At 52.0% G+C, this 23,892-nt stretch overlaps 1 protein-coding gene across 4 annotated transcripts in view; it reads left to right on the forward strand.

Moving 5' to 3' along the window:
• PDE4B (phosphodiesterase 4B) overlaps positions 1-12,692 on the forward strand; it is a 199,088-nt gene extending 186,396 nt beyond the window's left edge. For all 4 annotated transcript variants that reach the window (XM_068406303.1, XM_068406304.1, XM_068406305.1 and 1 more), the window contains 8 exons: positions 2,773-2,951; positions 3,534-3,632; positions 4,166-4,330; positions 4,548-4,647; positions 5,354-5,508; positions 5,605-5,727; positions 7,350-7,532; positions 10,648-12,692. In XM_068406303.1, the coding sequence (XP_068262404.1) occupies positions 2,773-2,951; positions 3,534-3,632; positions 4,166-4,330; positions 4,548-4,647; positions 5,354-5,508; positions 5,605-5,727; positions 7,350-7,532; positions 10,648-11,013 (1,370 nt within the window). In that variant the 3' untranslated portion in view covers positions 11,014-12,692. The remainder of the gene's footprint in view (positions 1-2,772; positions 2,952-3,533; positions 3,633-4,165; positions 4,331-4,547; positions 4,648-5,353; positions 5,509-5,604; positions 5,728-7,349; positions 7,533-10,647) is intronic.
• The last annotated feature ends 11,200 nt before the right edge of the window (positions 12,693-23,892 follow it).

Raw genomic sequence — 23,892 nt, forward strand, 5'->3', positions numbered from 1 at the left:
AACTGCTGCCTCTTGCAGCTGCATCTTCCCCCTTCAGAGTCAGGGTTCACACAAGGAGGTTGAGCCCAGTTTGTATATTGTATATTTGCTCATTTTGCAGTCAGAATAAAGAGTAAAGAGAATATTTTGCGTGTCATTAGTTTTGCTGGAGCTCGTAGGACTACTGGCATGAATTAATCCTCTGCATTTACAAAATATACTTATGAAAAATACGATTTTCTGTGTTTTCAAGCAGCTTTAGAATTTGTGAGTATTTGCATATAAAACGAAGCTTAGCCCAGGACCCTCATACCCAGCTTCAACTGCTGAGGGTATGTGGGATGCCAGAGCTCGTGGGGTTCTCGTGCCCTGCGGTTAAGATGGCCCAGAACGTGTTCACTGGATGACACACAATTATTTCCATTAAGGGATTTTAAAGTGATTTCAATAGCCAGTTGCAACTGGAACTACTGCGTGCATTTAGGACACATCATTAATAATCCATGTAAGTCTGTAGTTGCTTTGTGGGAATCCATTGGCCCTGTCTTATCGCTCAGCTTAATCATGACATCCAGAACATGAATTAATACAGGGAATGGAAGCACGACTCCCCAGCTGCCAGCCAGCAGGCCACTGCTTCAGCTGGAGAGCCTGGAGCGTACACAGCGCGCCGGGGAGCATGACCACCGTGGCATTTGCAGGGAGTTTGTTGTTCATCAGCTCTTGCCAGTGGGCATATGTCTCTGGAGCAGGATGGGCTGCAGCAGAAATACCCAGCGTGGCTTGTTACTGCGGACCTGGTACAGAACTATAAACCACACACACACTCACAGAGTCACAGAATCAATGAGGTTGGAAGAGCCCTCTGGGCTCATCGAGTCCAACCACTGCCCTGACACCACCATGGCAACTAGACCATGGCACTAAGTGCCATGTCCAGGCTTTCCTTAAACCTCTCCAGAGATGGTGACTCCACCACCTCCCTGGGCAGCCCCTTCCAATGGCTAATGACCCTTGCTGAGAAGAAAGTCATGTGACTTCATTCAGTCTCTTGAGTTTATTAAATGAGCTGGGGGAGAAGAGCCTACTGCCTAGTTTTGACTTACTTAAATGTGCACAGAGCTCCCTCCATTTTAACCTTCCTTATAAAAAGATGGCTGTGGTGCTAAGGGCCATCTTAACCACAGGGCATGAGCTCCCCACGAGCTCCGGCATCACTCACACACTCAGCATTTGAAGCTGTTGTACTCAGACATACGTATATGAGGGTCCTGTGCTGAGCTTTGTTTTGTATGCAAATGGTCACAAATCCTAAAGCTGCTTGAAAACACTGAAAATGGCATTTTTTTATAACAAGGGGGCAATCAGAGGGGGGCCAGTCCTGCAGTCACCCTTCAGTTGGTGAGAGCAAGGACGGCAGCTTTAGATCTGTATGAAGGATCCGTTTAAAGCCTGGCCATGGCACTTAGTGCCCTGGTCTAGTTGCCATGGTGGTGTCAGGGCAATGGTTGGACTCGATGATCCCAGAGGGCTCTTCCAACCTGGTTGATTCTGTGAAGGACAAAGATGAGAAGCGGCGCTTTTATCGTTGGCCACATCATGTAAATGGGGAAGATCACGACGGCTTTTCAGCACGTGCCCTTTCTTAAGGGGCGAGGGGTGTTGCTGCTGCCACCACCGAGGGGACATGATCTAACAAATGAGAGATTTCTGTTCCAGAATGTCCATTTTACGCTGCCCTAGCGTTAGTCATTGCTAAGGAGATTATATAGAGGAAAGTCCTTCTGTTGTTCAGCAAAAACACACAAGGGAAACACCCACTGATGTCAGCTTGACTGTTGCTGTGAATAATGGCTTCCTCCTTAATTGCTGTGTCGCAGACACGCTCGTAGTTCTTATTTCAGAGATTTTTAATTAAGCCAAGGCAAAAGTAACTGCTGCCTAGATGCCTAGTGCCTCCAGAGGTCCTCAGAGACGCAAAGGTGCAAAGAGATTGTAGTAGCCTTTTGTAAACGCTCATGAAAAAGGGTCAGTGTGAAAGTAATGAACCACTGTACCATTTTAATGCAGCAAATAAATTAGTTGTAAAGGCAGTAAGTAGCAAATGTGGATAAATGTATTTATTAAACACGTCTCCGCAGACAAGTTAGTGCCCCACTAGGTGCCTGCTTAATGTGTTACTGTCTCTGAGCATGACAATAGAAATATGGCCTGTGCATTGTATGTTACTCTATACATATTTGTAAAGGGCAAACCTTTAATAAATCAGTGGCACCAAGTTGTTATTGGGTTGAGTAGGGGATGTGGAGAAGGGTTTGGCCCTAATAAGTATCAACAGAGTGGATGTGGAAATATATGCTTATGTACTTCATTGAGGAAAAATGTGCTGTTTGCAGATATATTTTATTTTCCTGAAAATAAGTAATAAAAATTAATTGAGATCTAGCCATAAGCCCTTCAGGCATGGAGAGCTAGCTCCTGGCCATGTGCTGTGTCCCCAAGCGCTGCAGCTTGACAATGGCTACGATGAAAGCAGCCTGGCACTTCATGTCCCAGCAGGGATAGGTGGGAAGGTTCAGTCTTGCAGAGGGCAAACAGAGGTTATGTGGCTGTTTTGCTTTGTTTTTGGTTCAGTTTGGTCCCAAAATTGGAGAAGGCCCCCAGCAGAAACACGTGGGTTTGAACTGGTGTGCGGAGCCACTTAATGAGCAAAGCTCAGGGTTGATTTTGGGGGGCGTGATGGGTGCTCGCACTGCAAACCGTGTCGGCTCACTTCACCTTGATTTGTTACAGACAAGCAGAATGATGTGGAGATTCCTTCTCCCACCCAGAAAGACAGAGAGAAGAAGAAAAAACAGCAGCTCATGACACAGATCAGTGGAGTGAAAAAATTAATGCATAGCTCGAGCTTAAATAACACCAGCATTTCACGATTTGGTGTGAAGACAGAAAAGGAAGACCATCTGGCCAAGGTATGACAGATCCTCAGAGCTCTGGGAGAATCAGTATTAGCTGGAAGCTGGGGGTGGACTGGAGGGATGGACTGTAAAACTGGAATCGGTATCCCTGAAGTGATGTGGCCATTACAAATGCTGTAATTAATGGTACCTGGCCCTAACAGCGTAGTCTATGTTCATAAATTCCTTGAAAATATCCCTAAAATAATTAAAAAAATGTGTTGAAGGCTGAGGAGAGCAATTACCAGCCCAGGAACGTATGACAAGGCTACGTCCAGCAAACTGGCTCTGGGGCCTTTGTCTCTGTCAGGGCATTTCTTCTTGCTGCCTGGAAACACACATCACAAATAATTCCCCTGCCACGCAAAGAAATGTCGTCCCCTTGTACAAGTGCTTTTGCATCAGCCCTTCACGGTCACTCTGTGTTCGTGTGCTTTATTAAGTGTGCGTGTTCATGCACTTTCATAAGTACCATAATGAGGATTGAATTTGCATCTTTTTAAACCTTTGGAAAATGCAAAAGATGTGGTGCCAAGTGATGAATGCAGAATTGTCTTGAAAAATATTGTAACCCTTCTCTTTTTGTCCTTTCAAAAGGAACTGGAAGATCTGAACAAGTGGGGCCTCAACATATTTAATGTTGCAAGGTATTCCCACAACAGGCCGCTCACCTGCATCATGTATGCTATATTCCAGGTGCGTGATTTTGTGATCAGATTTGCTGTTCTTGTACAACAAGAGTTGTACAACAAGTCTTCTGGAGAAGAGAAGACTGAGAGGGGATCTGATTAATGTGGATAAATAGATGAGGGCTGGGTGTCAAGAGGAAAGGGGCAACCTCTTTTCACTTGTGCCCTGCGACAGGACAAGGGGCAATGGATGCAAGCTGGAGCACAGGAGGTTCAACCTCAACATGAGGAAGAACTTCTTTACTATAAGAGTTGCAGAGCACTGGAACAGGCTCCCCAGAGAGGTTGTGGAGTCTCCTTCTCTGGAGACCTTCAAGACCCATCTGGATGCGTTCCTGTGTGACCTGCCCTAGACTGGTCCTGCTCTGGCAGGGGGGTTGGACTCGATGATCTCCAGAGGTCCCTTCCAACCCCTCACATTCTATGATTCTATGATTCTAACACTATTTTAGTTTCTAACTGCTTTCTGTTTTGTTGCCTTCTACAGTATGACATCCTTATTTGATATATGCATGTATGCTTGTGCCATTTATTGTGCAGGAGCGAGATCTACTCAAAACATTCAAGATCTCATCAGACACTTTTGTAACGTACATGATGACGCTAGAAGACCACTACCATTCGGACGTAGCTTACCACAACAGCCTCCACGCTGCTGACGTTGCCCAGTCCACGCACGTTCTGCTCTCCACCCCCGCGCTGGATGTGAGTTACCTAGTTGGAGCTAAGTGCTTTTGTGTTGGGCAGTCGTCGTGTTTAAAGGTGGGATGGAGGCACACACTGCTTGTGGACCTGTCTTCATAGTAAATGTCCGCAGAAAACTCATTAAAAAAGCACAGTTTGTTTCTCTAAATGAGCCTCCCAAACTGTTGAGAGAGAAAACATAAGGACTTTGCTGACAAATTCCTTTTTTCCTCCCTAGGCCGTCTTCACCGATTTGGAAATCCTTGCTGCGATTTTTGCGGCTGCGATTCATGATGTGGATCACCCCGGGGTCTCCAATCAATTTCTTATTAATACAAGTGAGTTTTGTTTCAAGTACAACAAGAACGTCATCTGCAAACTTGGAAACTAATGGAAATGCATTTTCCATTACAGCGAGGTCACAAATGATGACTTTCAGGCTGTATTGCTTTCTCAAAACATTGTGCAGTAAACTAGTTAGACGTTTGGAAATAAGGCAGTAATTAAAATGACATTCCTAACAAAGGAAGCTATTGTGGTACAATTCGCCAAGCGCCCTTGAATCCTGTGACTATTACCACTTGCTAACGCATCATAATTCTTCCAGTCCTGAGTGCAAATTTTATCGTTAATATAAGATAAATAACGCTATTGCTATTGACAACGATGAAGCTAAATATTGTGCTTCGTGTTATGTTCTGCAACAGGCTGAGCATGTGTCTTGATTCCAAAATATGTGTATTGTTCTTTTTTGGCAAGTGTGTTTGCAGGGTTCATGCTTTCTGTTGTCAGTGATTCTGAAGCCTGTAACTAAGTCAACCAAGTACTATTTTGTTCATTAGAACCGAGCAAAGGGCTCTTATATTATATACATATGTGCTCAGATTAAAGAACCGCACGCTCTTGGCACACATGAAGCAAAAAAACCCAACTTTTCCCCATTTATTGCATACAGATAAACATTTCAGTACCCAGGACAAGCGTTTGCTGTTGGAAATCACACATTTCACACGCTGGAATCACATAATTGTGTTGCTTTGCTAGACTCCGAACTGGCCCTGATGTACAACGACGAATCCGTCTTGGAGAACCACCATCTCGCCGTGGGTTTCAAACTGCTTCAAGAGGAGCACTGTGACATCTTCCAGAACCTGACCAAGAAACAGCGCCAGACGCTCAGGAAGATGGTGATCGACATGGTATGAGCTGTGCTCACACTCCTCCTCTCCTTAAACAGAGAACTGGCCGCTTTGTGTGGTTGCCTGTACTGAGATCCTGTTTTCCCTTCTGTAAAGGTGTTGGCGACAGATATGTCCAAGCATATGAGTCTCTTAGCGGATCTGAAGACTATGGTGGAAACTAAGAAAGTGACCAGTTCAGGGGTCCTCCTTCTGGACAACTACACAGACAGAATACAGGTACGGCAGCCAGGTTTCCTGGATTTGGGGTATTTTGTTCAGGATTGAAGAAACCATGCTCCTGCTTTTACTGTGGCTTTTAAATGGGCCATAAGTAGAAGCTACTGACCTAAATTTTAGAATCATAGAATGGTTTGGGTTGGAAGGGACCTTAAAGCCCATCTAGTTCCAACCCCCTGCCACAGGCAGGGACACCTTCCACCAGACCAGGTTGCTCCAAGCCCCATCCAACCTGGCCTTAAACACCTACATTCAAAAATTTTCAGCAATCATTTTCTTCTGTTCTGCACCACAAAGAGGTACAAGGTGGTCCCATATCTTTTAGGTAAAGGGGATTGTTTTTAACACTTAGAGCATCGAACTGCAAACATGCACATGCTTCTGAAGTTCATCTATAAGGCTGAGGTTTTGGGGGCTCCTGAATTTCCTTTCTGCTTTCTCCCATGTTTCTTCCATCGAAAAAGTACAGCAAGATTGCTGTAGCATTGCAAGAATTTAATTTGTAACTCCCTATCTAAAGCAACTCCCCCACTGAGCTGGAATTAGTGATGTACAGTCTGTTCCCTGTATAATCCAATCCTTGATTTACAGAAATGACAAAGCAATACTGGAGCAGGGTTGTGTAGTTAGTAGGACAAGGTACATCCCGATCTTCACATTGATGGCCAACTTCTTAAGAAGAGACTCTTGGGAAAACTCTGCTTATATTTTTATTTAAGACTGCTGGTAGTTAAACAGGTCACTATTGCTGTCTAAATCCTTGAGGCCACAGTTAGTCAGGCACATTTTTTGTCCATGTGGAAGGGATATTACTCATTTCATAAAGTAGGAGCATTTAATCATCTGAGAGCATGGGAATAAATTTTGAATGGTGGGAAGCACCTGCATTCAAAACCAAACCTATATGATGTAATTAATGTTGGTGCAACTGCACCCTGTGTAAGTATCGAGTGGTCTGAAAAACATATCACAGAATCAATGAGGTTGGAAGAGCCCTCTGGGATCATCGAGTCCAACCATTGCCCTGACACCACCATGGCAACTAGACCAGGGCACTAAGTGCCATGTCCAGGCTTTTCTTAAACCCCTCCAGAGATGGTGACTCCACCACCTCCCTGGGCAGCCCCTTCCAATGGCTAATGACCCTTGCTGAGAAGAAATGCTTCCTGATGTCCAACGTGACCCTCCCCTGGCCAAGCTTGAGGCTGTGTCCTCTTGTCCTAGCGCTGGTTGCCTGGGAGAAGAGGCCGACTCCCACTCCACTACAACCTCCCTTCAGGTAGTTGTAGACTGCACTAAGGTCACCTCTGAGCCTCCTCTTCTCCAGGCTAAACACCCCCAGCTCCCTCAGCCGTTCCTCATAGGTCAGACCCTCCAGACCCTTCCCCAGCTTGGTCGCCCTCCTCTGGACTCGCTCTGGATATCGGACGTTTTACTTTTGGTGTGGACCGTAGCAGCTGGTCTGGTATATGGAGACATTACGATGTTCATATTTTTATAGGGTGTTGCATAATCGAAGAGTCTTGTGGTTAGATGTTCTGAATTAAGCAAGCAGATACAGCTTGAAACCATCCTCTTTTTTCCATTCGATTTTATGAGTTTTCTGATTAATATAATTGCAGGTTCTCCGAAATATGGTACATTGTGCGGACTTGAGTAATCCCACAAAGTCTCTGGAGCTGTACCGGCAGTGGACAGACAGGATCATGGAGGAGTTCTTCCAGCAGGGAGACAAAGAGCGAGAAAGAGGAATGGAGATCAGTCCTATGTGCGACAAACACACGGCGTCGGTGGAAAAATCACAGGTAATTGGCCATGAGCTGCCTTTTTGTGCTGCCTAAGCCTGTGTTTTTAAAGCAGAGACAAAATTCATCTTTCTCTAGCACAATTAGGCAAACAGCCAGCTGTGCAGAGAGTTGGTTCTGACTGACCCTGACATCCAGCTGGGCCTGAAGCTCATGTAGACTGGCGAGCCTGGTCAGACTCCTTATGTACCCCTCGGCGTCTCCTCATTTCCAAATGCGTGTTCATCTCACCCTCTTTGTTCCCAGTTTCCAGAGTGAGCTGGTTTCCTTTTGTTCCCTACGCTTGATCTCCCCTTCTGCCAGGTCTCTTCTGCCTTCACACCCTCCAGTCTCCTTAATTAGCACCTCCTAAACCTACTGATATCACACCCCCTTGTACTGCGGGGTTAGCAGCCTCTCCCAGCTGAGACACTTCAGGACACTGGAAGAGTCTGGATGTCGGTCGTTACTCAGCCTCGTGCAGAAGGGTTTTGCAGTGCATGATCTGGCCAGTTAATTTAGAGGTCTGATGAGCTGCTGTGTGCCCAGTGAAGTCAAATATTTATTTATGTCAATACAAACCTTAAAAGGAGCTGGATAAGTCGTTTTTTTTTTTGAGATTAACTGGCGCATCCCTAGTTCTGAGTCACAGATTCAACAGTTTCAAGGTCAGATTTTGTTCTGACCTGTGTAGCACAGGCTGTAAAATTTCACCCGGGTAGTCTGTAATGAAGCTGGTAATTTATGTTTGCCTAAACGTATTCCAGGCTTTATATAAGGGTGTCTTGGTTGTTGTTTTTAAATGACTTGAGCAAGTCATCATCGAGGGTTTTTTCAGCTTGAATAAGTAACAAAATTGATGATAATTATTTCCAAATGTCCTCTTGGGCTAAGCCAAGTGGTTTCAAAATTATTCACTCAACCGCATGGTGATTTTGTTGGAAAAGTCTGTCTTATTTGTTAACCTAACAAGAAATGAATCCTTTGGCCAGAAAATGCCCATGTGCTCTGCATGTGAGCTCCAATTAACGTTTTGTTTCACATATGCACTTCACTGAGGTTTCAAAATGGCATTTTTGCTATGCAAAAAGCACAGGAGTTGCACAAAATGGCTCCATTGAAATCCCAACGAGTGGCAAAGGAGAAAGGGAGGTGGTGTGGGCGTTCTGGAGTGAAACAAGGAGCTGATGAGGAGATAGTATGCCAGTATTTCAAAGCTCTACATGGTACCTCTTGACAGAGAGGGTCATTAGCCATTGGAAGGGGCTGCCCAGGGAGGTGGTGGAGTCACCATCTCTGGAGGGGTTTAAGAAAAGCCTGGACATGGCACTTAGTGCCGTGGTCTAGTTGACATGGTGGTGTCAGGGCAATGGTTGGACTCGATGAGCCCAGAGGGCTCTTCCAACCTCATTGATTCTGTGACATCAAGATATTTCAAGGTCAGTGCTCAGCCATCTGCCCAGCTATTCCATGGTTTGGGGTGTTCTCTAGCCATCGGTGCTGTAGAGCCCTTGAGCGTTTTGGGTGGTGGCGAAGTCCTCAGCTAACCATACAGAATTTTTTTTTTCACTTTAAAAGTGCTCCGGAACATGTGCTGCAGGAAATTGTCATCACCTTTTTGTTTCAGCTGCCTCACCAGTATGTTACAATTGAATGTTAATGGTTCTATTGACATCCTGTTGTGTCTGAAGGAGGCATGTGCGATTTCCAAAGCAAACATCTGCACGTTGAGCCTGGCCCCTGTGAGAGCCATTTTCCTGCTGCACAGAAATGTTGTCCAGCGGAGCGAGAAGTGACACATTCTGCCAAGACGGAAGAATTTCAATCCTCTTTATGGCCATTCAGTTTTCTCCATCCTGGACGTACGTCCTCTTAGTCAGACAATTGAAAAATGATTTAGCTCAGAGCTTACGCGCCAGCGGGCGGAAGGACTGACGGACTCGGCTGCAGCCCTCACTCTTTCCACTGCTGGCACGTCACTCCGAGGGAGCCAGGCAGCAGCGGTCTGTCCGCCTCCGTGCGGGAGGAGGGCTTCTGGGATGAGCCGACCTGCTCTCTGTGCTCTTTCCAAAACAAAAGGAAAGGGAAGGGAAGGAATGCTCTTCCAGGGCCGCAGAGAACCACGGCGGCTGCTTTGGCAGAGTAGAGGAGAAACGCTGAAACGTCTAAAGATGCAGCACCACAAACCAGTTCAGAATAGGTACAAAACTACACACTGTAGTAAAATACGCCTAAGGGTAAACGTCGGTCAAGGAATCACAGAATCAATCAGGTTGGAAGAGCCCTCTGGGATCATCGAGTCCAACCATTGCCCTGACACCACCATGGCAACTAGACCATGGCACTAAGTGCCATGTCCAGTCTTGTCTTAAACCCCTCCAGAGATGGGGACTCCACCACCTCCCTGGGCAGCCCCTTCCAATGGCTAATGACCCTTGCTGAGAAGAAATGCTTCCTAATGTCCAACCTGAACCTCCCCTGGCGAAGCCTGAGGCTGTGTCCTCTTGTCCTATCGCTGGTTGCCTGGGAGAAGAGGCTGACTCCCACTGCGCTACAACCTCCCTTCAGGTAGTTGTAGACTGCACTAAGGTCACCTCTGAGCCTCCTCTTCTCCAGGCTAAACACCCCCAGCTCCCTCAGCCGTTCCTTGGAGGTCAGACCCTCCAGACTCTTCCCCAGCTTGGTCGTCCTCCTCTGGACTCGCTCCAGCACCTCAAGATGCATCCTTGGGTGGGATGTTCTGTCTTGAGAGCAGTTACTTACCCCGAGTTCTGCGGGGCAGGGATTGAGCTGCTAGTCAGGAACAGACGGCTACAGGGATGGTTAAAATCACGCATGCAGCCAGGGATGGGATTGGCAGCTCCGTCACTGAGTTTCCAGGTGGCTCCTGCTTTTAATTAAACTTTCATCCAAGGTTTGATTTTGGACAAGGCATCAACCCAGTCCAATGTTGTAGGTGCAGCTTTGGGTATCAGATGAATATGTCTGCAGTTAGACTGTGCTTGTTTGGGGACTTGCTCCGAGGCAGGTATTTTGCTTGTTAAAATCCCGTATTAACAGCATTTGAACTTCTCAGACATCCATCTGCTCCCAGCCGTTCCCTTCCCCTAAGCCTGCCTGTTCCTCTGTTTCTCAGGTGGGGTTCATCGACTACATCGTCCATCCGCTCTGGGAGACGTGGGCTGACCTGGTGCAGCCCGACGCCCAGGACATCCTGGACACGCTGGAGGACAACAGGAACTGGTACCAGAGCATGATACCTCAGAGCCCCTCTCCTCCGCTGGAGGAGCGGGGCAGGGACTGCCAGAGCCTGATGGAGAAGTTCCAGTTTGAACTGACGCTGGAGGAGGAGGACTCGGACGGACCGGAGAAGGACGGCGAGAGCGTGGGCTACTTCAGCAATACAAAGACACTCTGCGTGGCCGACCCGGGCGAGGAGGATTCGCAGAGGGAGGCAAACATAGAAATCGTGACGGAAGATACGTCTCCTGTGGACACATAATGTCCTGTCCCCGTGTGAGTGGATTTCCAACACTTAACGAGCATGCAAGCAGTCTCACGGACTCGCCTGCAGCCTGGGTCTGAGGCCTGTGTCTGACATGGGCTGAAAGATCTTCCCAGCTACTTGAGATTGGAGTCAGGGTTAAAGAGCGTGTAGTGAATGATTGCTCAGGAAATTAACAGGTGATTTACGTTGTGGTTTAAGCCTCGTCAGCTGAGAGCATCGTGGTGGCCTGGAGCTGGCTTGGGTTGTGACTGAAGAGTCAATGACACACAACTGAGAGATTTTTATACTGTTAGTTTGGGAATTTATACCAGTTAGACTGATAGAAACTACTGATTAATAACTCTCCATGTAAAACCTGTCCACCTGACCACCTGTCTGCAGACCTGTGTGCCTTCTTTGTAAACACTTTCATGTCTTTTCAAGAGTCTATTAATTAACTACACGGGAGTTTAGTATAAAAAGCGACACAAAGTGTTTCAGAATTGACGGATTTTTTGATTCTTCCTGTTACAAGAAGCAGTCTTCCTTTTTTCATGGGCAATACCTGTCACTTTATTGCAGTTAATCACTTTTACAGCCGAAATGGAAGGGAAAACCCTCTGGTTTGCATTACTGCACCTTGAATCGTTCTTCTTAATACCCCAGGCGACCCCTTTAAAGCCACTTCACGCCATCGTGCGCCGCCTCTGTTCGCTTGCTAGGAATAACAGGATGATTTTATCCTCCACGGGGTTTTATTTCTGTCGGGCGCAGGGCCAGAGGGTCGCTGGTTTCCATGGCACAAGCGTGACGAGGCAGCGTGTGACCCCGCTCCCCCTCCACAGCCCCTCGGCTCGCTGGAAGTTGCACGCTCGGGTATTTTGTGTTTCTCTCGCCTGTCGTTCACGTTTCCTAGGTTTAGCTCCACCGTCCTCCTCCCGCACTGCCTTGAGCTCTAACACCTCCATTACTGTTTATAACAGTGTATTTATTACGTAATGTACATACTGTAATGTTTTGTAAGTTATTAATTTATATGAATTAACATTGCCTGTCGGCGGCGATGTTAATTGGGTAGAAAACTCGGAATAAGAGTTGCCTTTTTTTTTTTTTTTCTTGTAACCTTTTGTATTGCATAAAATACAAGAACCTGAACATAGCTGGAGAGACAGACGCAACCCAGGAAGGGCATTTGGGTGGCAGCCGCCCGCGGGGGGTTCGTGTTGGTGGCACCGGAGCCCAGGGCAGCGGGTGAAAACCTAGAGAGGAGGGGGAGAACCCAAATAAAATAAACCCCCCGTGAACGGGCCGGCTTTTAAATGTCACCTTCCAATTTCTGAACGACCCAATGTGAATTTCTATGAGAAAAAAAATGTGAACTGATGTAATAATTGTGCTGTGAAACTTCCTTCTGACAAAGCTTGTCCGGCATCGTGAGCGGTGTCAAATCTCAGTTTGTAAAAATATGTTTTCAAGCTTTTGGTCCAACTTGTGACTAACTAGTTAATGAAAAATAGCACAGTTGTGCATGATCAATGGGTTTGTTTGTCTGTTGAACACTGCATTGTTCCAGGTGGTTATTTTATTGTTTCCAACAAAGTTTCACACGATGTATGTTATAGTATTATATATTGTGTTCAGATGCATTCTTAAGAGATTTTTATATGAAGTGAATAAATGAAAGCATGACCCTGCCTGCGGCTCTTCGTGATGCTTGAACGGGTTGGCGTGGGCAGCGGCTCAGCCCCGTGCGCTCGGCTGGGACCCGGCTGGCACCGGGGGCACGATAAAACCGAACCCCGCCGTGGCCGGAGCCCAGCGGACGCGCGGAGCCCTGGTCTTACGAACGGGAAGAGAAGGGTTCCTGCGGGCAGAGGGCACGGCCGCCCCCTCCGTCGTGCCGGCTGCGAGACCTTGGCCTTCCGGAGCGGGGCCGGTGGCAGCGGCGACAGGAAGGCGGGTGCAGACAGGAAGGCGATGGCCGCGGCGGCAGCGTGTGGGGAGGCACCGGGGCCGGCTCGCGGGATGCTTTCATGTCCCGGCCTGACCCAAACCAACGGACTTTCCAGTAAAAAAACATCCTGCCAGCAGGAGCAGCGGGGACCCTGAAACACCAGGGATCCCCTGGGCCACCCTCGGCACGGGTGATGCTGGGGGAGCCGGTGGTACCTGGAGGGACTCTGCTCTGGCACCGAGTGTGTCTCCGCAGGCTTTCCCCAGACTTGCTGGTTAACGAAGCCCCTTGAAAGCCCAGATCCCCCATCCCATGCCCGCCTTCCCCCCACCCTTTGTGGGAGCAGCGGGTACCAGCCACCCCCGTGCAGCCCCGGGTGCGAGGGGCTCCAGCCGCAGCCACGCCGGCCTTGGCAGCAGGCGTTGGGCTGGGTGGGGGGTTTCACACAGCGCCTTGCTGGGGCTTCAACCACCACTGAAAACATCTCCGTGGGGCTCGTACGAATTTCTCTTTGCCAGTGAATTCGCCCCTGCGCATCGTGTGCTGTGGTGGCTGTGCCCGGTGCTGTGCCCGGCGCTGTGCCCATGGCTCCCGGGGATGTGCAGCGATGGGAAATGGGTTATTGGGCTGCAAACACATTTGCAGTTCAGTGACCAACTAGGACAGACAGCAGAGCCGAGGCTGTAGGTGACCCACCAGCCCCACGGCCACCGGGCACGTCGGGGGGGAGGCGGTGAGCCGGGGTGCAGGGCCAACACGGACACGGGGTGCTCTGCCCCCCCCTCCACCAGCCTTCATTTCTTCCCCTCCCGGTGACCCAGTTCTGCCAGGCAGCGGCTGCGTGGCGAGGACGTGCGGACGCGGCGGTGGGGCTCTGGCGCTGAGCGAGCCGCTGCCTTTCACTTCTCCTCAGCAGCAGCACGGAGAGCGCTCCGATGGCAGCTCCATCGCAGAACTACACCGAATCCCTTCTCTTTCCCTTCCTTTTTGGGGTGGGAAATCCCAGCCCAGGCGTGGGGCAGTTTGCTGGTCAGTTTTGCTCCTTTTCTCGGGCGATGAGGGCACATCTTGGCTCTGCTTTACCGTCCCCACACCCCAAACTCCTGCTGGCCCCGAGCACCCCGTGGGGTTTGCGTGGTTCCCTTCAGCATCCGAAGCACGTCTGCATGCAGGCGTCAGTGTGTGGGGTGCCCATGGGTGCCTGCCCCCCCTCCCCGGTGCTCCCCCCACGGGTGCAGCCTCCAGCAACCCCCCAGCAGGTCCTGGCTGCACCCAGAGGGGCTGGGAATCGCCGCTGCTCAGATATTGGGGGGGAAAATGGGATGAAAAATGCAACCTGCAGCAAACCAGGGTGCAGAAAGGGTGCTTGTGTGGAGAGGGGGATGGCTCCCGGGTCTGCAACTGGGTGTGCAGCTGGGGGTGGGGGGGCCAGGAGGGGCTGGGGTGTGCGCGGGGTCGATGGCGCGGGATTGCAGCCCAGCCAGGGGGGTTGGGGACATCACTCGCTGTCCCCTCCTCGCTGCTGGTGTCACTGACGGATGTCACCCACAGCCCTGCACCGGGTGGCAGCCACCCTCCAGGCCACGGCTTCCCACTGGGGTTTCGGGGGGGGATTCCCACCAGCTGCAAACCCTCCCCACGAGCATCAGCCCTGGGGCAGCATCAGCCCTTCCCGGCTGCCCAGGGACAAGGGTCTCACAGAGCCCCCACCGCTGCCAGGAAACTTCTGACCCGGAGGTCGGCGTTGTTAATAGAAACCACGATGCAAAGAAATAAAACAATAAAGCAGCTCTGTTGTGTTTCCCACGGCGCGCAGGCGCTGTGCCGGCTCTCCTGGGTGTGGGGTCAGTTTTCCATGTCATTTTTTCCCCCTGGTCCCATCACGTTCCCATGGGGGATGCCCCATGTCCCCGTGGTCGGTGGCAGCGTCCCTGGGTGTGCCAGCCAGCGGGACGGAGCGTTTCCCAGGTCATAGTCCAAGCGTAAGGGTTTGCAAAGCAGTTTGCTGGCCAAGGGGATCCAAGCACCACTGGCTCAGAGTTCACCAAAAAGTCCTACAGATGACAAAAGAGAACTGAAAAGCCGAAGTGCTGACAGTTTCGTAGTTAAAAACAGGAAGGAGCTGGGGGCTGGTGCCCAAAGCGCAGAGTCTGCGGTGCTGGAACGGAGCCCGAGGGCTCGTGGCACCGGTGGCTTCTGTGCGGAGGGGAGGTGGGTCACCCAGTCTGGCAGCGGGGACACTGGCCGGGAGGGACAGGGCAGGTTGTGGCCCAGCTGATGCGATTTAAGATGCATTTAGGTGTTCTAGCTCTCCCAAACATCTCTTTTGGGGTGACACAGGGAGCCTGTCCCCAAAGGCTCCCCATCTCCAAGGTGTCCCTGTCCCCAAAGACTCCTGTCCTCAAGGGCTCCCATCCCCAAGGGCATCCCTGCCCCTGCTCTCGCTACACCAGTTTCTGGTCTAGTGGTGGGTATTTCTGCTGTCCTGGTCAGGTACCTTCACCACCCCTGTCATTGCAGCGCTGCGGGAGGCTGGGGACAGCAAAGGGATGCAGAGATGCAGGGACGCAGGCTGCAAACCACCTTGCCCTCTGCAGAGTGGGATTGCAGGGATGGAGGGAAACAAGGATGGAGGGAAACAGGGAAACAGGGATACAGGGATGCAGGGAAACAGGCTGCAAATCCCATTACCCTCCACAGGGCAGGGCTGCAGGGCTGGAAGGATGAAGAGCTTCAGGCTCCAAACCCCCTCGCCCTCCGCGCAGCAGGGGCTGAGGCCCGCCCAGGGTCCCTGTTTCGGGAGGCGATGGGGTTTGCTCGGGGCTTTGGGAAGAGGACAGCCCCCCCACCCCCTCACCGCCGCCCCAAAGCCCCTCGCCACCTTCCCAGCAGCCCCTTTACAACACGATGGTGGGCAAAGAAGCAGAGCCCCGCCCCACCGCAGGGGGGTTTCAGTCTGTGACAATGGCAGGGCCAGGGACCCATCCCCAGGGAGCGCAGGACCCCATGGGACGGGGCTCAGCTCACTGCAGCGCCCGCTGCCAGCCCCATCCTGCCTGTGCACAGCTGTCTGCACAGCTGTACAGCTCCCATCCTGCCCAGACACATCTGGACAGCCCCATCCTGCCCACACGCAGCTGCACAGCTCCATCTGCCGAGGCCCTGGCTGGCTGCACAGCGGGATGGCCACTGCGGGGGACAGAGCAGGGACACGGGCAGCAGGGACGTGCACAGCAGAGACACACACAGAGCACAGCTGGAGCTATGCACAGCTGGAGCCCCAGGCAGCTGGAGCAGTCCACGGTGGGGCCCCAAACAGCTGGAGACATGCCAGGTTGTGGGCCCACACAGCTGGAAGCCTGCACAGCTGGGTCCTCGCACAGCTGGAGCCTGAGCACAGCTGGAGCCCTGCAGAGCTGGAGCCCCGCACAGCTGGATCCTGTGCAGATGGAGCCTGAGCACAGCTGGATCCCTGTACATCTGGATCCCTGCACAGCTGAAACCCCATACATCTGGATCCCCACACAGCTGGATCCCTGCACAGCTGGATCACTGCACAGCTGGATCCCTTCACAGCTGGATCCCTTCACAGCTGGATCTGGTAGTCACGACCAGCACCCTCTGCCTGGGGGCTACCGAGGTTTCTGTGAAATCCCCTCAGCCGACACTGCTCCTATCGAGGTTATTTCACATCTGACAGTGGCACCTTCACCCCCGCACGCTGCCGAGCCCCTTCCCACCCTCGGGGCGCAGCGGGTCAAACACAGTGACCATCTCTTTGGCCAGAAGCAGATGAAATGGTATTTTGGGGGTCCCTTGTGTGTGCATGCGCAGGGGTGTGCATCAGGCTCCCCCTTCCCCGTGCCCCACGGGGATGCTGGCTGCTGGCTGCTGGGTGCCCCCAGCCCAGCGAGGCATCAGGAGCCGGGGTGCCACGCTGACCCCCTGCCCGGGCTCGGGGGCACATGGGGATGGCCGTTCCCACCCTGAAAGCGAGCTCGAGGCTGGACCCCTCAGTGATCAAATCCAAAATGGGATTAATAATATGTAGGGCTGGGTGTGCGGTGTGAAGCGGGGCTGCTGGCAGCAGCACCCCGTGTCTGTGGGGCGCACGAGGACTTTTGCAACATTCCCAAAAGCCTTTTTTCTAGCAAAAAAAAAAAATCAATTAAGAATATTCCTTCTGCTGCCTCTTTTCTGAACAGTCAGACTCTTTGTCCCTTTCAGTGGTGACACCCCAGGTGCATGTGGGGCTCCGGGGCAGGGTTTGGGGCTCGGAGCCCCGTCCCCACCACGTGCAGGAGGATGGTGGGGCCAGAGCATCCCGGGCAGCCCCCAGCTGTGCCTAGTCCTGCTGGGGTGTGGTGCTGGGGTGGTGGGGCAAGTGATTAATTAACCTGATGGGCCCCTACTGAGCAGGGGTGTGGGCCAGGAGGAGCTCCTGGGGCAGGGGAGCTTGCTGGGAGGAAGAGGAGGGAGCAGAGGAAGGTAAGCTCTGGGGCTGTGTGTGCAGAAGGTGACTTTGCCGGGAGGGCTGAGGTAGGTTTTGGTCCCTTCTCCACTAGTGGTGCTGGGAAATGGGCATTTCTGAGTGTGGCGCCTCGTTGCGGTGTGATTTAGTGGAGTGGGAGTCGGCCTCTTCTCCCAGGCAACCAGCGCTAGGACAAGAGGGCACAGCCTCAAGCTTGGCCAGGGGAGGTTCAGGTTGGACATGAGGAAGCATTTCTTCTCAGCAAGGGTCATTAGCCATTGGAAGGGGCTGCCCAGGGAGGTGGTGGAGTCCCCATCTCTGGAGGGGTTTAAGAAAAGCCTGGCCATGGCACTTAGTGCCCTGGTCTAGTTGCTGGGGTGGTGTCAGGGCAATGGTTGGACTCGATGATCCCAGAGGGCTCTTCCAACCTGATTGATTGTGTCATTCTGTGATTTGGAGTGATACAGAGCAGCTCGCAGGGCATGCATGGGGCTCCCGTCGTGCCTCTGCACCGCAGGGCGTAGCCTCTTTACTCTGCTCACACGATAGTTATTAATTAAGGCAGAGCTGGCTCCAGCAGCTCCTTGAGCGGGCGTGTTGTGCCTCACTCCGCCAGCACCCCGTGCCATGGGGCACCCGGCTGCCGCTCAGCGAAATGTGAGTGTTTGGGGGCACCGAGCAGTGGTGGTTCCCCCACGGGGGTACGTGCTGCCCTCCGTGCCCCGCTCGTGCCCGGTGATGGAGGCGGTCGGTCCCACAAGGCGCCGCGCTCGGTTTTGGGGAACCACCACCCGTTTCCAACCCTGTCGTGACCTGTGCTGTGGTTGTGATTAAGGGGTGGGGGGTGCTGGCACCAAGGATGGTTTGGGGTCCTGTGGGGGGATGCTGCTGTGCCAGTTCTCAGCCTGTGCTGGCTGGGTGCTTTGGGGGCCCTCCTCGGAGCAGCTCACCGAGATGGAAAGGGCCTGGCAGCTCTTCGTGCGTGGGAAAACCCGGGATGAATAGAGCAACAAACTAATAGAGCAGAAGGGAACGGGCTTTGTTGTGGAGCGGGGAGCAGCTGTGTCCTGAGAGGGGCCCTGTGCCCGCGGCGGGTGAGGTGCAAATTTTAAAATTTTAAGAATTTTTAAACTAATTTTTTAAACTTTACAAAGCAATTACATTTGAAAAAGTAATTAGGACACGAGAGGACGCTAAACTTAACTGCAGAATCTTGCTCTTGCCACTATAATCAAATTTATAATGAAGAACTTCTACACATCTTTTAGGCAGTTTAATTATTGTTAAATGTTTCTTATTACGAGTTCATATATACTGTTTTAGTAGCACATATTCTGATTAATATCTCACTTATTATTAATCTAAAATAAAAACTAGTCTAGTCACCCTAGACAGAGAGCTGAGGTTGAGAGTACAGGCATCTGCCTTAGGTTGCATCTTGTCAGCCCTATACAGGTCTTTCTGATCAAGGCATCCCAAATGACTGGACACATCTCTTCAGAAGATTGATTATTTATTTTCTCAAAACTTTAGGAATAGTTTCATACATTGTTTTAGTTTTATCTAATTTTTTAAGTGTTGGAGAATATAAGAAAGAGCAGTGCTGAAGTTGATGGGATATAAAGACAAATGATACACAAGAGTTATTAGAGTCATGAATTCCTTGAATTGATTCCAGAAGAAAAATGTCTGGCCTATAAGTTGAGGAACACAAGGCAGGTCTCTACCTCCCTTCACCTTCATCTTCTCCCTGGTAGCATCTCAGGGCACAGCCTTTTTCAGCTCAGCTTCACGGGCAGCGGCGTTTCCGAGAAGGTTGGAGCTCAGGACCTGGCTGATGGGCTGATCTGCCTCTATGCCCTCCTGGGCTCGCTGGGGACTTGGGTGAGATGCTCCTGGTGGGACCCTGTGCCTCCCAGCCTCCTTCCCTGGTAGGGAGAAGCCTTTTAAACAAGTAATCTCATAAAAATGTCGCTTTATTAGAGCCCAAATGGCAGCCTAGGCAAGGGCTTGGGTTTGCCTTTAGCTGCTCTACAGTACAGCACCAACGCCCACGTTTTGTAGAATCACAGAATCATTTTGGTTGGGAAGGACCTTTAAGATCAAGTCCAACCTCTAACCCAGCACTGCCAAGCCCACCACTAGCCCATGTCCCTCAGCACCACATCTAAATGGCTTTTGAATCCCCCTGGGATGGGGACTCCACCACTGCCCTGGGCAGCCTGTTCCAGGGCTTGACAACCCTTTCGGTGAAGCAATTTTTCCTGATCTCCAATCTAAACCTCCTCTGGTACCACTTGAGGCTGTTTCCTCTTGTCCTATCGCTTGTTACTTGGGAGAAGAGACCAACACCCACCTTGCTACACCCTCCTTTCAGGTGGTTGTAGAGAGCGAGAAGGTCTCCCCTCTCCCTCCTTTTCTCCAGACTAAACAACCCCATTTGCAGCAAGATTCCTGCATCCCGGGATTTATAACCTCCAGCAAACACACACCAACCTCCAGTGCTCTGCGTGGAAGAGACTAATTGTGTAAGAGAACAGGCAAATGGTTGGACTTTGCTGGCAAGTCTATTTCACAGAATCAATGAGGTTGGAAGAGCCCTCTGGGATCATCGAGTCCAACCATTGCCCTGACACCACCATGGCAACTAGACCATGGCACTAAGTGCCATGTCCAGTCTTTTCTTAAACCCCTCCAGAGATGGTGACTCCAGCACCTCCCTGGGCAGCCCCTTCCAATGGCTAATGACCCTTGCTGAGAAGAAATGCTTCCTAATGTCCAACCTGACCCTCCCCTGGCCAAGCTTGAGGCTGTGTCCTCTTGTCCCAGCACTAGTTGCCTGGGAGAAGAGGCTGACTCCCACTCCACTACAACCTCCCTTCAGGTAGTTGTAGACTGCAGACTAAACTATTTGGCAGGTGATGGGGGAGAGATCCCGAGCGCTGTGTGGTGCTGAGAGCTGCTGGTAGCGAGGCTGCCGGGGGGTCTGGCCTCGTCCACCATGGCTCCACCTGGAATGGATGAGCCTATTTCTAGTGAAGGTTTAATTATGGTTTAGAGAAAGGGCTGTGGAGCCACGGACGCAGAGGTGTAAACAGCCCGTCCCCGTCGTTAATGCTGGGGGATTTGCCAGGGCGTGAGGCGGGCGGATTGGAGCCGTATTTAGCAAATCCCCGTCCGCGCCGTGCTCCTCGCCCGCCCCAGGGCCACCGTGTCCCCGGCCGGGGCACGAGCCGGGCTCCCCCGCTCCCGCGGCGCCTGTCACATGTACCTGGAGCATGACTCCGCTCGGCTATGAGTAACGCACGCCCGTGACTCATTTTCTGCCCTTTTTCTTTTTTTTTCTTTACTGCCGTTGACTTTGCCTGTCGATGTTTCCTCGCAGCCTCCTGACGCGGATCCTTCAGGAGGGGCCTTGTGTCAGCTAGCGTGCTTGGAAATCATTTGGAAATCCATAAATACCAATTTTACCCTGAAATGAGGGGGCCTTGCCGGCACACTGCCCTCCCCGGGGAGATGGCTGGACCCAGTTCTCCCCATGCCTCCAGGCTTTGGGAAGAGCCGGTTCGTGGTGTCGTTCGTGCGGGGTTAATTTTGCCCTCAGGAGGATGAGTTTCGGTCTTGCCACGTGCCAGGAGTTATTTCATAAGGTTGAGACATCCAGCAGAGCCGAGTGAAGCTGGGGTGCGCCGTGGTTAGCGATAACCCGTGAGTTTCCCACCTGCACTGATGCCGGTGCAATGTGGTAGTTGCCGTAACAGCACCAAAACAGAGGAGTTGGGTGAAGATAATTTATTTACCCATTTCCCACCTTGGGAGGGGGGGTTGCAGGGGAGGTTACAGCTCTTCTTGCTTGTTTAAGGAATATCAGCCCTGCCGAGGAGCATCACAAGGGTTGTGGGCTGCTGGGTCCCTCCTGGGTGGATGGCTCCAGCCGCACCATGCCCTGCTGTGCCACAGCTACATGGATGCACTTCAAGAAAGACGTTGAGGGGTTAGAGCGAGTCCAGAGGAGGGCGACCAAGCCGGGGCAGGGTCTGGAGGGTCTGACCTATGAGGAATGGCTGAGGGAGCTGGGGGTGTTTAGCCTGGAGAAGAGGAGGCTCAGAGGTGACCTTAGTGCATTCTACAACTACCTGAAGGGAGGTTGTAGCAGAGTGGGAGTCGGCCTCTTCTCCCAGGCAACCAGCGCTAGGACAAGAGGACACAGCCTCAAGCTTGGCCAGGGGAGGGTCAGGTTGGCCATTAGGAAGCATTTCTTCTGAGCAAGGGTCATTAGCCATTGGAAGGGGCTGCCCAGGGAGGTGGTGGAGTCACCATCTCTGGAGGGGTTTAAGAAAAGCCTGGACATGGCACTTAGTGCCCTGGTCTAGTTGCCATGGTGGTGTCAGGGCAGCGGTTGGACTCGATGATCCCAGAGGACTCTTCCAACCTCATTGATTCTGTGATTTCAGAGGAAAACTGTTATTTTGGTGTGTCTGGTGGGGATTTGGACACAGCAGGTGCGTGCCCATCACCTGGGCATCCAGCCACGTGTGCCAGCCTGGCTCCTCGTGCGTTTTGGTGCAGGTTTGGGGGGCAGTGGGGCAATGCTCAGCACGTTGCGCTCACACTGGGGTTACAAACAGATTTCCTGAAGGCGCTGGGCACCCTTTCCTGTGCCACTGCTGAAAGTGCAGGCAGCTGGGGCAGGTGGCAGGAGCTCCTTGTGGGATTAAACAAACCATCTGTTAAATAATCCCGGGCGTGTGGTGGCATTTCACCCTGGCTGGGGTGGGTGGGGGCTGGGGATGCTTTGGGGCTGGAGACACTCAATGCTGGGGACTCTGTTGTGGTGTTGAAGCTCATTTCCCCACTGGAGTGTCCAAACCCTCAGAGGTGCTTGGCTTTGGGATTTTTTTAATGGGGAAAAAGAGGAAAAAAAATGGATTTTTATCTTTTTAATGGGAAAAATGATGCAGGTATTGCTCTCCCTGCCTGTGAGCAGGGTGAAGCCCCGAGAAATGCGCGTGGCTGACTGGGGTGGGTTCTAAAGATGGTGATGCAGGGTGAGAGGTAGGAGTTAAGTTTCCATCCCAGAGACAAGGTCAGGCTGCAAAGCTGCATTTGCAAGTGCTGAAACGGGCTGGTTGTGCCCAGCGGGGAGCAGGGGTGGGGGGGCAGCTCCTCTGTGCGTGTGGGTTGGGTGCTGAGCTGCAGTGGTGGCCTTGGGGACAGACTGACACTGTCCCTTGCAGCGGTGGGTGCTGTTCCAGATGGGCACACCAGGGACGTGGGTCCTGTGCTCGCAGCCGTGCGCGGGGATTGCTTCAGTGTCAGGGGTTTGAAAGCATCTTTTCTGCCAGCAAAAAAAAAATAATATAACTGAATTTTTGGAGCTGGTTAAAGCCAGATTTGCCAGAACCAATTTTGTATCTCGCATATTTACTGGGGTAATCCTCGTAGTGTCCCACGTAACTCCTACGCTGGCATTGCCTGTCACCTCCAGCCAAACCCCCCCGCCTTTGTAGCAGCTCTGAGGAATGGGGGTGGCACAGCCCGTGGGGGGCTTGGGGGGCTGCCCAGGGCGAGGGGAGGCTTTGGATGCTGGGGCTGGCAGAGAGAAAGGGGGGGATGTGGCAGTTTGGGGGGACAGGCTCATAGCATCTGGCTGGGGTGATGGAGACGGGGGGTGTCAGCTCTTGCAGCCCCGTCCTCCCTCCCCAGCCTCTTTTGTTCCCCGCTCCGGCGATGCTTCAGCAGCTCTTCAAGTGAAATTAATTCCCGGACGCTCTTGGAAGGCGGTCGGGGAGAAATGTCTCCCTCATCACCCTTTCGGGGCTAATTGGTGGCGATGTGACGTCAGCCCCGTGGGTTTCTCTCTTGAATGGCTGCGGGAGAGGCGAGGAGGGCCCGTGGACGCGCACCCAGCTCCAGCCCTTCTGCTCGCCCAAGCTCGCACCCGCAAGCTCCGCTGCCTCATCCACCCTGGATTTATTTATTTATTCCCCCCCCACCTTCCCAGCACGCCCCTAATCTGACAGCGCCTGGGAATTAATCCGGTTCCCCCAGCCGCTGCGATAGGATTAGAGGGAGGGGAAGTGCGTCACGAGGTACGAAGAGGGGGTGATGCTTTGGGTGAAAGTTGGGGGGGGGGGGTGGGAAAAAATGGGAAATAGGTTGGTGTGTTCCCAGGGGGGGTCGCGTCGGGAGCGAGCACGCGTGTGACGAGGTGCGGGCGGGAGGGACGGGCTGCGCTGCTGGCAGCACCCGGGCCCAGCCGCCTCGTCCTCCCTTTCTCTCAGCATCCTCCGGGGATCCTGGAGGTGATACAGGCTCAGCAGCATCCATGGCCCGCCTCTAACCTGGGGCTTTGGGGTTTTGTCTCCTTATTATTCCGGCAGCTAAGCGAGCCGAGGATCGGAGGCGTTTGATTTGAAGCATCTGGTAATCAGGATCGTGTTCTCCTGTATTTTTTTTTTTTTTTTTC

This window comes from Nyctibius grandis, chromosome 8 (assembly GCF_013368605.1).
Source record: "Nyctibius grandis isolate bNycGra1 chromosome 8, bNycGra1.pri, whole genome shotgun sequence".
NCBI lineage: Eukaryota > Metazoa > Chordata > Aves > Nyctibiiformes > Nyctibiidae > Nyctibius > Nyctibius grandis.